At 37.1% G+C, this 15783-nt stretch overlaps 1 protein-coding gene across 3 annotated transcripts in view; it reads left to right on the top strand.

Moving 5' to 3' along the window:
• The window catches only part of PRKG1 (protein kinase cGMP-dependent 1), a 1075924-nt gene that overhangs the window by 864969 nt on the left and 195172 nt on the right, over positions 1-15783 (top strand). For all 3 annotated transcript variants that reach the window (XM_058187717.1, XM_058187716.1, XM_058187714.1), the window contains 2 exons: positions 8344-8421; positions 13446-13540. In XM_058187717.1, coding sequence (XP_058043700.1) covers positions 8344-8421; positions 13446-13540 — 173 coding nt within the window. The remainder of the gene's footprint in view (positions 1-8343; positions 8422-13445; positions 13541-15783) is intronic.

The following is a 15783-nucleotide window of genomic DNA, read 5'->3' as shown; positions in this document are numbered from 1 at the left end:
GGGGGCACCGGAGTCTTCTACCCATTAATAACTCCGATGGGCTGCGGCCGGTGGTCACACAGGGTGTTCTATGTTGGACTGCCAGGAAGGTATCAATTTTGGATTGCCAATCTCCTGGACTAATTCTAGATAGCGCTTTCTTGGCACTGCGTACGAAACGTTCTGCAAGTCCGTTCGTCGCCGGGTGGAAAGGTGCCGAGAGGACATGTCGGATGCCCTCTCCTGCCAAGTACCCCTCAAACTGGGTGGCCGTGAATTGCGGGCTGTTATCAGACACTAGGGTGTCGGGTAACCCATGTGTCACAAATAGATGCCTCAAGACTGTGATTACTGCTTCCGCTGTTGTGGTTTTCATTAGTAAAATTTCTAACCACTTCGAGTAGGCATGTACCACAATTAAAAAGGTCTGCCCATGGAACGGCCCGGCAAAATCTATGTGGATCCTGGACCACGGACCCTGGGGTTTCTCCCATTCCTTGATGGGGGCTGTTGGGGGTAGTTTCCCTTCTGAAATTCAAATACATTACAATATCTAAAACTATTCATTAAAAAATACTGCTAAACCAGGGGTGCTCAACTCAATTTCATTGAGGGCTGCATTGAGGGCCATATAAGGGTTGTGTTTGACCTTGGGGGGCTGGGGTGGGTGTGGCCAGGGTGGGTGTGGCAGCTTGACATCACTCATTTGATCAAATGCCACTTTTGCTAGTAGTTTGTTTTGCTAGCACTCTGCACGCGGCCCGCTTGGGCTCCTCTTTTGGCTGCAATGACCTCCTGCAGCCCTCTGCCTATGAGAGCACGACCTTCATGAACTCTATTTTCACTGGCAGGGGGCTGCAAGAGGCTGTCACAGCCGAAAACAGAGCTTATTAATGCCGCACATGGCCTTCCATTTTCGCTGGTAGAGGCACCGCGGGCCAGTCCTTTGCTGTTTCCAGAGTGGCCCCCAAGGGCCAAATCTAAGCACCCCCCCATGGGCCAGATCCAGCTCACGCGCCTTGAGTTTGACACCCCTATGCTAAACCGAATGCTAGAAACCCCTTATTCTCATATGAGTGGGATTTTTTTTTTAGCAGTGGGAGAGAAAGAAGGAACTAGATTGGTTGAGGAAGGGGATTAATTCTTTCACTTATTTCTCGATCTACATTCTCTCTCCCCAAAATTGTCTAGTTGTACTATTATAGTTATCGGAATTTGTATAGAAGCTATATAAATAAATACATGAACCCATGATTCTGCACCTTCTTTCTGCCTGAGAATCCTATTTACACAAATAAATGAAAGTATGCATGAAATTATAATTTTTATAATTATTATAATTATAGCATTACTTTTCTGAACCAAAGGTTTATTGACTAGTTTGTAGCTCAGTAGCAGTACTGAACATTGCAGAATGCTTAGTATGAGTGATTCAGTGAGAAATTCATAGATATCTCTGTGCAGTACAAGTCTCTAGCTGGGGGTCTCCAACCTTGGCAACTTTAAGACTTGTGGACTTCAACTCCCAGAATACCTCAGCCAGCTTTGCTGGCTGAGGTATTCTGGGAGTTGAAGTCCACAAGTCTTAAAGTTGCCAAGGTTGGAGACCCCTGGTCTATAGCATAAAGAAAGGATAGATCCCCTCCAGATATTTTTACTCTTCAACTAGAAGGTAAAGATAAAGATTCCCCCTGTCAAGTCATGTCTGACTCTAATGGATCTAGTGCTCCTCTCTGTTTCTTAGCCAAGGGAGCCAGCATTGTCCAAAGATGAATGTGTGGTCATCTGGCCACCATGACTATATATCGAGGCTCATGGAAACCTTACCACTAGAGTGGTACCTACTTATCTACTTGCTTTCCAATTGCTAGGTTGGCAGTAGCTGGAGCAAATAATGGAGAAACGTATGTGGCACTTGGGTCTCAAACTCCGATCTTAGCTTTCCAGTTGATAAGCTCAAACATCTTTAACCACTGAGCCATCACAGAGCTTTTCTCTTCAGCTAACATCAACCCAAATCTACATGTCCACTGGCATATGATTATAGTACTTGAAATTGTCAAATGAGGAGAATCAGGAACATATCAGAGGTGGGTTTCAGCAGGTTCTTACCAGTTCTGGAGAACTGGTAGTGGAAATTTTGAGTAGTTCGGAGAACTGGTAGTAAACATTCTGACTGCCCCCACCCTCATCCATTCTCTGCCTCCCAAGTCCCAGCTGATTGGGAGAAAATGGGGATTTTGCAGTAACCTTCCCCTGGATTGGGGAGGGAATGGTGATTTTACAGTATCCTTCCCCTGCCACGCCCACCAAGCCATGCCATGCCCACCAAGCCACACCCAGAGAATCGGTAATAAAAATAATTGAAACCCACCACTGGAACATATATTATTATTAACATATATTATGTTCTAGTTAAGAAGATTTGTTCAAACTTATACAGAAGAATCTAGTCAACAACTAACTTTTAGTTGATCAGATTCTTGTGTATTTTAACTAAATTGGTAAGAGTAAAGAGAATTCAAGGGGCTGGAGCATTTGTGAACATATAACAATTCTAGGCTGAATACTTTCTTGACTCTGTCCCCAGGCTCTGCCCCTTCTTCTCCAAAATATGAAAGTTACGAATATGAAATCCACTCCGTGAATAAATTGTTTGTGCTCGTGAGGTAAAATGAAATCCATATGGCAAGCGTAAAAATAATTTTCATGACATTTACAACTGCACCATGGTCACTCATTCGTATGATACGGAGTAATACAGGGTTTTCTTCTGTATTGCTGTAAAAAATGATTTCAATTTTTTAATGAAAATTAAATGAACCCAAAATTATCTATGCTAGAATCCATGCTTTTATAGAATGACACTTTCATATGCAGAACAGACAATCCATGGTATGAATTGGCATAGGTTAAAAAGAATGTGAAATACAAATCAAACTCCTTGCAACATTTTGCTTCATGGTAAATATAAAATGCTATGCTGTATCTTTGGGTAAACTGCAATTGAGAGTTATCAATTTACTTTGTTTCCAGGTGAAAAATAAAGTATGCTAATCAGAATAGCTCGGAATCCAAACTATACATAATCCATTGCAATTACTTGGTGTAATAAAACATTTCATTATTATTTGCCAAATAGTATTGGCAAAAAATATAAAGATGTTGGTATAAAGATGCAGTCAGCTTGCTGCCAAAGAAATAATAGTAATTATATTATTATAAAATTATGCATAGTTTTTCTCGGGAGTTTATAATTCTTTCTAGATCTTGGCAAACAACGCTGGGTATAAATGTATCACTGAAGTTTATTTCTAATTTTTAAAATCACCAGAGCAACTTGGAGATTGATATCGATGATTAAGTTAAACATTAATGGACTTAAAAATCTCAGATCTCTTTGCTTTTTTTGTATTTACATAATTTCTCTGCTATGCCTCTTCTGAAATAGCAAAGAAGCGAAGATTCATTTTAGTCGGTTATTTCAACAAATATTTTATTGACAAATGTGAAGGACAAGAGCCATCCTATTTCACAGGTGAATATAATAATCAGCAATGAAGACGTATTGACACAAGACTGTTCAGAAACACTAGTTATATCTTCTGGTTAACCAGAAAGAAATGTGATGTTATGTGACATTTACATTCATAGGTCTAGTGATGCGAAGTAAGCAAAATACATGGGAGACATGATGCAGTCAGAAAGTAGTCAAAGAAAACCGCCTGGAGATTTTCTTCAGTTGAAAAAGAACAAAACAGGAGAGAAAAATGGAAACAGGTGAACAATGAATCCCCATGTAGAAATCACCACTGCTGAACCGATTGTGGCATTTTATGAACAACAGCAATTATATCGTTGAAAATAACAAACAGTTCTGAGAATAATTTGTGGCAACTTAAGAACAGCAAAGGCACTATCAGTAAAATCCAAAATAGCGTTGCTAGAAAGGGACTCGAAATTTAAGTCAGCAACGTAGAACATGGGATGCCTAGTTTGGCAGCAGCACTTGTGAAAACAATCCTGAAAACATACAACTGAATGTGAGTCAGTGTGATGTGGTTAAATATACAGCAAATGCAATTTTAAGCTTCATTACCCGAAATATAATACTCAAATTAGAAGAAATAATACTTCCATTGTATTCTACTTGGGTCAGCCTTTCTTTGAATACTATGCTCATTTATTGGTATCAGACAAACTAGAATTGTTTCTGAGAAGGGCAACCCAAATGATAAATAAATAAATAAATAAATATATATTAAGAATAATATATTCCATTAAGAATTCTTAATTCCATTAAGAATAATGGAAGGAACTAGGAATATTCAGCCTTGAGGAAATAAGATTAAGAAGGGATTTGATACCACTCAGAAATGGTCACACAGGAAGCCCACTGTAGTATATTTTATTTATTTATTTATTATTTTGTCAAACATGTACAAGATAGCAGGTATAAGTATGAATACTGACATGAACAAAGGAATGAATACAAATAAATGGGAATGGTTGGCATGCTGGTGCGCTGATGCACGCCCCCTTTACGGACCTCTTAGGAATGGGGTGAGGTCCATGGGAGACAGTTTAAGGTTGAAGCTGTGAGGGTTTGAGGATGGACAACAGAGTCGGGTAGAGCATTCCAGGCGTTGCCCACTCGGTTGCTGAAGTCGTATTTTCTGCAATCGAGTTTGAAGCTTACCTTTAGTTTGTATCGATTGTTTGCCAGTGTATTATTAAGGTTGAAGCTGAAGAAGTCTTTGACAGGTAAGACATTGTAGCAGATGATTTTGTGTACTATGCTTAGATCAGACTCCAGGTGGCGCAGTTCTGGATTGTCCAAGGCCAAAATTTGAAGCCTGTTAGCATAAGGGATTCTATTGTTAGTAGAGGAGTGGAGTACTCTTCTCGTGAAAAACCTCTCGACCCGCTCAATCATATTAATGTCCGATATACAGTGTGGATTTCAGGCAGGCAAGCTGTATTCAAGAATTGGTCTGGCAAAGGTTTTGTATACCCTAGTTAGCAATAAAGTGTTACTATAACAATATAATGTTACAATATAGTATACTTCTGTGTAACATCCATTCAGTGAGTTGAACAAGTCTTCCTTTCTGTTAATAAGATTGAGTTATCAGTTCCCTTCCTTGCATCCATTTCAGTATACCTTTCTCTAAATGTGCTGCCCAGAACTGCATTTAAGATAAGCGCCTGACCAATGAAGAATTTATTGGAACAATTACTTCCAGTTTTGGGGAAACGAATTTTGATACAGCCTAAAAACCAATTTGCCCCTTTTCAGTCATGTCTCACTGCTCAATTCATGTACACAATTCTAAGATCCGTTTCATGTATGCTGTTACCAAACCAAACATCCCGTACCTCCTATCTGTGCATTGCCCAAGCAAACAATTTCACATTTTTGTCTACTAAATTTCTTACTGTTATTTTTAGCTCAAGATCCTTTTGAATTTGAATTTTGTTTTCTATGTTACTTTTTTTAACCCAATTTAATTTCATGCCGTTTGCAAATCTGGTAAGTGTTTCTCTCACATCTCCTTCCAAGTTCTTTACTGAGGAGAAAAGAAACCAGAACTGTGACATTCTTTAATATCTAATCTCTTGTTTAATGAGAAACGATTAATGAGAATTGAGTACAATTTTTCAGTTCAGGTTTCGATCTCATTCAATAGATACATCATCTAGCAATACTGAGTTACCTTGCTGATCAAAATACGCTAGTTCCTCAGGAGCTTTTGAAAAGTCAAATTATTTTACTTCCACAGCCTCTCTGTGTATGGCTGTGTAGTTGAACCTGGCAGGTGCATATCATGTGAAGCCAATTTGGTCTAATGCAGGGGTGTCAAACTCGATTTCATTGAGGGTTTGTGTTTGATCTTGGGGGGGCTGGAGGGGGGTGAGCATGGCCAGCTCGAGATCACTCATGTCAGGGCACCTGTGGTGACCCAAGCACTCTGCCAGCAAAAACGGGCTCCCAAGCTGTGACACTCTGCCAGCGAAAATGGAGCTCGGGAGGGCCACCCACGGCCCACACAAGCTCCATTTTCACTGGAAGAGACACCACAGGCTGATCCTTTGCTGTTTCCAGGACTGCCCCATGGGCCAGATCTAAGCACCCCGCAGGCTGGATGCAGTCCCAGGGCCTTGAGTTTGACATCCCTGGTGTAATGATTAAGGTTCCTGGCTAGAAAGCAGGAGATAGTGAGTTTTAGTCCTGCCTAAGCCATGAAAGCTGGTTGCATGACTCTCTCTCTCTCAACCCAACTCATATCATAGAGTTGTTGTTGTGGAAAAAAATAAAAGAAGAAAGATGTGCTGGATAAAAGAAGAAAGATGTGTTTCTGTCTGGAGTTATTTGTAAAAATAATAAAAGCAAGATACAAATAAATAAATAACCCTCCCATTCGAAACGTCAACTTTAGGATTACTTTTTAAAAGATCATTTTTACTGAAGAAATTTTTAATAAGTTTTTTAAAATGCTATTAAAACCCTAACTATTAAAAATGGAAAAGAAAATAAGAGAGAATAAGAATGAGAAAGAAAAGAAATGAAAAAAAATGATTAAAAAAATGACTTCTGATCTTTTTGACCGTGGTTCATTTTTCTCTATTTTCAGCAAAATGTCAGGATTTTCAGTTACTAATAAATGTAGTTATTGATTGCATGTCTATTAACCCCCGTAAAAAAATATATCTGGTTTCAGGGGAAAAGTGATCTTTAACATTTTTTTCAATCATTATATATATTTCAATGCAGAAATCTCTGACCTTTTTTACAAGTCCCCCAGGCACAATAATATGTCTTCATGTTGTTCACATTTCCAACAAAAATGTGAAGTACTTTGATACCTTCTAGACATTTTCCTGGAATCACATATAAACAGTACATCATTTTATAATAGTTCTCTTTTAGGTTGTAAAACATAACATGAATTCCAATCATTTTAACCATCTGTATTGTGCTACATAAATTTTATTAATGTTATAATATAACATAGCATAACATAGCGTAACCTAACATAAAGCATAACATAATATATTATGTTAGCCCAATGAAAGTGTTCAGGGAGGGAGGGAGGGAGGGAGGGAGGGAGGGAGGGAGGAAGGAAGGAAGGAAGGAAGGAAGGACTACTTCATATGAGATTTTTTTCAGACTAGCCCTAGAATGTAAAAGAGAGAACCAAACCTAGAGGTTAAGGCATAAGGCTAGAAACCAGGAGATCTTGACTTCTGTTTCTCTTTTTACTTCCGTTGCTGACAGATAAACAATGGCTTATCTTTTTTAAATGTACTTTATTAAATTTCTGCAAAAGGTAACATATAAAAAAGAAAATAAAGAACTATGAAGAAAAAAAGAAAGTGAAAAGTGAAAAGGGAATAAGGAAAAAAAAAAAGAAATAGAAAAAGATTAACTGCCAACTTCCCTCAATATTGTACGAGTATAAAATACATTAACATTTTTGTCTAAAATTCAATGCAGGTAGTCCTTGACTTACAACAGTTCGTTTAGTGACCATTCAAAGTTACAAAGGCACTGTAAAAAGTGATTTATGACCGTGTTTCCACACTTACGACCGCTGTAGCATCCCCATGGTCACGTGATCGAAGTTCAGGTGCTTGACAACTGACTCATATTATGACAGTTGCAGTGTCGTGTGGTCCCCTTTTGTGACTCTCTGACAAGCAGAGTCAGTGGGGAAGCCAGATTCACTTAACAACTCTGTTACTAACTTAACAATTGCAATGATTCACTTAACAACCGTGACAAGAAAGATCCTAAAATGGGGTAAAATTCGCTTAACAAATGTCTCACTTAGCAATTTGGGTCTCAGCTGTGGTCTACCTGCAAGTCTGTAGAGATTCTCAGTCACCCTGGTCATGGTTGTGCCAAAGGTTCTTTTTCAGGAGGCAACTGGGCTTTCTTGTTTTATCTTTGAAGACATTTCACTTCTCATCCAAGAAGTTTCTTCAGCTCTGACAGGATAGTGGGGAATGGAAGGATTCCATTGCAAACAGCTGGTCATTTCCATCCAAAGGATGCAAATGGCCAGCTGTCTGAGAGAAATATAAATCCTTCCATTCCCCACTATCCTGTCAGAGCTGAAGAAGCTCTTTGGATCAGAAGCAAAACATCTTCAAAGAAAAACAACAAGAAAGCCCAGTTGCCTCCTGAAAAAGCACCTTTGGGACAAGTCTACTCGCAGTTAGCGTTAACCTTTACACAGATTTATCGGGGTTTGCGGCATGTCTACCTATATTTTCTTCATTAAAACAATGAAGGTGTTTTATTTGAGGTGACACGTTCTGATTTGGTTCCTTTTGTTTTTGCCTTTCCCCCCCTCACAGACACACTATGAAAATGGAGAGCACATTATCAGGCAAGGTGCTCGGGGAGATACTTTCTTCATAATCAGCAAAGGAAAGGTAAGCTTTTCTGACACCGTTTAAAGGGAATGACTTATGGGGATGAGATACCAGCCCTTGCTTTTTTCTTTTGCAAATGCTGAGTGGATGTATACACTTTCATAGTTGATTAAATGTTGTGGCTTCGTGTTGGGGTAAACACTGAGCTTCCCAAGTTTGTTTGTTTATTTAAGCCTATTCACTGCTTTGACAGGAATGATTATGTACCTGTCAAAGCTTATTTGCATGTTTTATTTTTTCCCCATCCATTATTCGGTAAATGCTTCCTAACCTGTAAAGAAATATGAACATCCATGATATCAACAATTTGCTCGGGAAATCTACGTATTGAACTGGCCCTCGTATAACAATTTTGATACATTAGCTGCTCAGGATATGTTGCAAATTACTTTTTAAATTCAGTGGGTTTTCTTTTTTAAAACAAAAAATGCAATTGCTAAATCTGTAAAAAATATTGCAAATTTAAGATGTTGGAATTCTCTGAATTCATTCTTGGACCTCAGCTCCATAATTAAGTGTTAAAGCAAATTAAGAGAAAATGACAGTTTTGCTTCAGTAATCTAAATCTACAAAGCAATCTTCCCACCTACCTGTCTGCTCTTGTCTCTTGCCTTAATTTCCATGCACCAGGAGGTGTGATAGGAGGTGTAGTAGGAACAACATTGGTGACAGCAGCAGTTAAAAGCCTTTGGGAATGCCAACTTTTGAAAAGAACAGGTGTTTTGCAGCCCAGCATTTAAAGGTTACCACATGAGGTAGAACTGAGCTTGTCCACATTGGTCCTGCTCAACTATTCTGTTTATAAAAATAAATTGAGAGTTTCATTTTTTTTCCACCACAAGCACAAAGTTCAGAAGCGGTTTCCAAGTAGAAACAAAAATAATTGTGGTGTTTCTTTTTCTTTGATCAAAGCAGTGAATTCGGCCATTTCTGCTAACTCTTTCAACTTTTACAACCATTCATCCATTGTAGGAATCAAAGTGTCCTTCCATTTTTGTGCATAAAGTAATCTTGCTGCCGTCAACATATATAACATCATATATAACATGCAGAAGAGGCCTTCATCCTGCAGTGGCTAAAATGATAACATAGTTTATATTATTATGGAAAAGTAAAAAGTTGAGGTTTGATGGTATTATCTTATTCTACTGCACCAAAGGGAAGTCAACAGCTTTTCTTTCTTTTTTTCCCTTTGCCCCACATTTTCCTTTTCCTTTTTCCTCCCTATTTTGTTTTGCATTTTTGTATTAATAAAGATTTTAATAAAATTAAAAATATGTTAAAATTTGAAATAAATAAGAATAAATTGAGAGGACTGCTGGTTTGAAATTTTGGAGGGGGGAGTGTCAAAATGGCCATCTATGTTAAAACTGAGTAGCCCTCTCCCAACAGAAGGGGAGGCATAAGACACCACCAATCTCCTGTCTACAATAGAGTCCTTTCAAAATTTACAAAAAGATTGCACACCCATTTGCATTGTGATTCAGATAACCCTGAGGTTACAGATACCCGCCCCCAAGTGGCCTCAATGACTCTCAGAGAGAGTGCTAACAAAACGGATGATTGTAAAAAATATAAATCTTTCCATTTCCTCCCCCCACACACACACACACACATACTACCACCTCCATTTAGTCAGAACTGAAGAAGCTTCTTGGAGGAGAAGCAAAACATCTTCAAGGAAGAAACAAAATCCAGTTGCCTTTTGCAATAGCACCTTTGAGACAACCATGAACTGGATGATTGAAGAATCTCCATAGTCGTATGGGGTTTTGGATTGGACTGTTGTACCTCAACTGAATGTCCAGTAGATGCAAATCAGTTGCCCAGCCAACATCTTCATGACTGATCTAAGACAACACTTTGTCAACTCTTCTCCCTGGAAAACCCTCTTTATTAGAAATTCATTAATGACAATTTAATTACCTGATACCTTGGGGAAAAAATAATCAAATTCCATCAAGACTTCCGTAGCTTCTACCACTCCACTATCATCCTTAGCTTTGACCTGTCTACAGAATAAAACCAGGCAGTGGGCTACAAATGCATTTGTTTTGCACGCTTGATAGAGATCCTCAATTGATAGAATTAAACCAGTCATTCAGCAGACCGAATTATCCAACCAAGATCAAAAGACAAACTAACAGAGCCCAGCATGTTTCCCAGACAGAACCTATTAAAAAATAAAAACAGCAGGCACAAAAACAGCAGCTGTACTTGCCTACAGCTCACAGTTTAAACCACTCATTAATAGCCTAGAACCTATACTAGCTAATGGCATTGCATTTCATATTTGCATATAGACAACTGCTCAGCAGATTCTCACAAATAACTAACAGCAGAACAGGGATACTAATATGGGAATTAAACTGCAACAAATACAGATGTCTACTGTGCCCCCACATCACTACCAACAGACCATTGCAGGCCCCAAAAGATATACAAAAAAGGCTACAGGTATCTTCACTTGTCCTTCTACTGCTGTGATATTTTCTAAACAAAATAAAAGTTTTGTACAAAAAAAATTAATGGACATAAGTCCATCAGGAATCATAACAAGGACAATGTAATATCAATGTCCCAGAACATATCCTTATAGATCTCAGTATGACCATTTTGGAAAAAATAGACTTTCACACCATGATTGAGAAGGAGGTTGCTAAACTCAAGTCAAAAGGTTTCAGGTCAAAAGTTCTCAACAAACACAATAACAATTGTGGATGGATAAGGTACTTCTAATCTGTCTTCCCCTCCTCATCCCAATTTAAATCCCAATTTAAATCAGTTTAGCCTTTCCATAAATGTGATGAAGTGAACTGTAGCCTTTTCATAATGTTTATTAGTTGGAAAGGATGCTAACAAGCTTCTGAGGTTTTCTTAATCTTTTTGGTGCCACCTTGTGGTCACTTGACCCAAATATGGCAGTTCAGATTTGGGCCTGATGCCCGACAGATGGAAAGTGTTGAAGTTTGAGTGGATAAATAGGATGAAAAAAATAAATCAAATGACTTTCAATGTTTCTTCTTCTTCTTCTTTGAGAAGTTGGGTGATAGCTAAATATTTCTGAATCAATATGATAGAGGTTGAAGAGATTTCACTCATTCCTAGGGCAGAATATTGCCATTTTGTATCCCTATGCAAAATCTGTTCAGAGAAGAACAATTGGATTGTAGGTGGCATTTATATAGTTGTAAATATTTTACTCTGGTATTGAATTGCTGACAGATTAAACAATGGCTTATCTTTTTAAAATGTACTTTATTAAATTTCTGCAAAAGATAAGATATATAAAAAAAGAAAAGACAACTATGAAGAAAACAAGAAAGGTGAAGGTGCAAAATGAATAAGAGGAAAAAAAGAAAAGGAATAGAAAAAAAGTTAACTTCCAACTTTTCTCGATATTGTTACAGCTCTAAAACACATGAACACTTTTATCTAAAATTCAACAGTCCACAGTATTTTTATAATCATAAATAATTCTAATTGTCAAATTCCAAAATTAATACAGCATTTCTTTCAGATTTCTGTCTAAAAGTGGTTTCCATATAGACACAAAGCTAGACATTTCTTTAGTTAATTTTTCCCTTTCAGCTGGTTCCAATAACTTGCCATCTAAGACTCCAACCTCTAAGTGGTCTCAACAAAAGTTTTAAAAGAATGTAAATGACCAGCTGCCTGCAAGGAATATAAATCCTTCCATTGCCCACCATTCAGTCAGAGATGAAGAAGTTTCTTGGATGAGAAGTGAAATGTCTTCAAAGAAAAACAAGAACATCCAGTTGTCTCTTGAAAAAAGCACCTTTGGGGCAACCATGACCTGGATAACTGAGAAACTCGGTAGACAATGTGCAGAAACCATTCAAAACTGTCCCTGTGGAACTGAAACTAAAACTAATTTTAAGAAGTTCTGGTGACTGGGGGAAAAGTTTTTTTCATCCTCAAAGTTGATCTTTCCTACACATCTTAGAGAATTGACTGGAACTGATTATATTCTGGAAATAAATAAATAAACAGCTACCAAAAAATAAGGGCAGGACTTTAATCTCTCAATTCTCTTCAAAATAAATTTCTAATTTCATTGGCAGTTGATGAGTTCAGAAAAACTCAGGTAGTTTCCCAAGCTAATTATATGCAAATAATCTTGCATTAATATCTCAGGATCATGTGTTACATCAAAAGATACTTTTAGTATTTACAATACTAAATTTAATACAATTGAGCGCGTCCAGAAATATTTCACAAGAAGAGTCCTCCTCTGCTCGCAAGAAAATAACTTATGGCACCAGACTTGAAATTCTGGGTTTAGAAAATTTAGAACTACGCCGCCTTCAGTATGACCTGAGCATAGCTCATCAAATCATCTGCTACAATGTCCTTCCTGTCAATGACTACTTCAGCTTCAACCACAAAAATACACGAGCACACAATAGGTTCAAAATTAAAGTGAACCGCTCCAAATTCGATTGCAGAAAATATGACTTCAGTAACAGAGTTGTTAATGCCTAAAATGCACTACCAGACTCCGTGGTCTCATCCCAAAATCCCCAAAATGTTAACCTAAGACTGTCTACTGTTGACCTCACTCCATTCCTAAGAGGTCTGTAAGGGGCGTGCATAAGCGCACCAGCGTGCCTACTATCCCTGTCCTAATGCTCCCTTTAATTGTATTCATTTTATGTATTCAATTCATGCTTATAATTATATATATTACTTAATATGTATCTGATAAAATAAATAAATAAATAAATAGGCATAGGTAATCCAAATATTTAACCCTAAAGTCTTCCAAAGATAACAACTATTTAAATCTGTTTTTTTCCTACATGCTCTAAATACTTTTCTAATATATCTCAGTGATGTTTCCAGAAGCTATTCTGCAGTGTAAGTTATTAGTCCTGTGTTCCACTTGGCACCTGAGGCTGGAAAATAGTTTGTTCTTATGACTATCAATATTCTGTATGCTTGAGAGAGAGAGATAAACACACACTGATTTACTAACCTACTTTGCATTACCATCTAATTAGGTAAATGTCACTCGTGAAGATTCACCTGGGGAAGATCCTATATTTCTTCGTACTCTAGGAAAAGGAGATTGGTTTGGGGAAAAAGCACTCCAGGGGTAAGTATTAATGCACAATTTAGAGCTGCTGTAACCAATAGGTAAATTATGTAGCTTGAAAACTGGGGGTGGGGGGAATGTAAAATCATTACCATATTATTATAAAGCTACTTTAAGATTGAAAGTGGCACACTGTTTACTTATTGATTTGACATTAAAAAAAAGAATAAAAAAAAAGATTGAAAGTGGTAAGGAAGTGGAATTGGAAACATCCGGATATCCCACCGGATCAAATTATAATAAATATATATATATGAATGTGCAGAAATGGACAGATTCTCGCTGGAAATGAAGGAGAGGGAAGATACTGAGTACTATCGAATATGGAATAGATGGCATTCCTGGATGGAGAGTAAGCATAAAACTTAAGGGAGATTTTTGTCATGAGACTGAATTCTGAATAGAGGTTAAAATAATTTAAATAAGAATGTTGGTTTATAGAGATACTTAGAAGTAGAATCTGTATATAGAGGTTAAATAGGATAAGAGAATACCGATGTAGGAAAACAGTCATTACATTACTGTTATGAGTAATGTAATTTTGACACGTTTGTCTTTGTGTGTTTTGTTTTATTTTATTTTTGTGTTTGTGTATTGTGCTTCTGTTTGTATTGTGTATTTTAACTTTTGGAAATTTAATAAATATTATTTTTTTAAAAAAGAAAGTGATAAGGAAGTAGGCAACTCTGGCGCAAATTCACTAATTCAAGGAGAAGATATATTTCCTATTATGGTTAAGTCCTTAAAAATCAGGCACAAAAAGTTTTTTAGGAGTTAAATGCTATATCATGCATTCATATTATCCACTGTTGTCATGTTCGGCTTTATTTCCTTCTAGCTGACTTTGGTCACATCTGCTACTTACATGAGAAATCATCACAAAAGTGTATATTGGGATTAGACTGGACTTTGGAATAGTCTTAGTTTTAAACACATAGCAGACACACACACACAAATACAAACACACACACAAAAGGAAAACAGTGGCATAACATTTCTGCATTTTTTTTAATTTGCATTTATATCCCGCCCTTCTCGGAAGACTCAGGGCGGCTTACACTATGTCAAGCAATAGTCTTCATCCATTTGTATATTATATACAAAGTCAACTTATTGCCCCCAACAATCTGGGTCCTCATTTTACCTACCTTATAAAGGATGGAAGGCTGGTGGGGCTTGAACCTGCAGTAATTGCAAGCAGCTGCTGTTAATAACAGACTGTCTTAGCAGTCTGAGCCACTCAAGGACCCATATACCACTGAGCCACTCAAGGACCCATTTTTGTTAAGAAAACAAGAAGTCCTCAATTTCAGCCCAACATTTATGTTAATTCCATTAAGTGAGTTTTGCCCCATTTTACGAATTTTCTTGCCACATTCGTTAAGTGAATCCCTGCAGTTGTTAAATTAGTCACATGGTTGTTAAGTGAATCTGGTTTCTCCCTTGACTTTGCTTTTCAGAAGTTTGCAAAAGGGGGTCACGTGACACCGGGACACTGCAACCCTCATAAATGTGAACCAGTTGTCAAGCATCCGAATGTAAATCGCATGATGATGGGGATGCAACAACTATGATAAGTGTAAAAAATGGTCACAAGTCACTTTTTTCAGTGCCGTTGTAACTTCAAACAGTCACTAAGTGAATTGTTGTAAATTGACGTAATTTATCAGAAGTCAAACCTGAGTCCAAGAAAACTTTACGGTTTTCAACTTTTGGTGACCATTTAGGAAAATTAGGAATAAACATAAAATATTTCTTTATGAATGTCAGATCAGTTCGTACTGAATTAATGATTTATCATATTAATTAATGTTTATTAATAATAATCAATATTAACTATAATAATTATTAATTACAAAAAATAATAATTAATATTAATTATTAATTAATACGCCTGTCTTTGAAGGTGATGCACCCTGAATATTTTATTGCATCACTCCATTAATGTATTCTCTGAAATATTTTACACATATCCTCACAAAACATTTTACTATACAAACCGTATTTCTTAGTCCTTCTGCTAAGTATTCATCCTTTAGAAAACTGTTCTTACTTAACTTAAGATGTGGTATTTTGTAAGAATAGGTCAAACATTATTTTATCAAAGAATTGCTAAGCAGTTTGATATTACCTCTTGAGCTCATTTCTATCCTAATTTCAATCATAGTTCTTGTTTAGTTTAAATAAATTCATTTCCAAATGCACATAGAATGTAGAACATTGTAATGCTCAATTCAAAAATA

Source organism: Ahaetulla prasina, chromosome 6 (genome assembly GCF_028640845.1).
Source record: "Ahaetulla prasina isolate Xishuangbanna chromosome 6, ASM2864084v1, whole genome shotgun sequence".
Taxonomy (NCBI): Eukaryota; Metazoa; Chordata; class Lepidosauria; order Squamata; family Colubridae; genus Ahaetulla; species Ahaetulla prasina.
The sequence above is the reverse complement of the archived record's forward strand: the minus strand, read 5'-3'. Positions and strand labels throughout refer to the sequence as shown.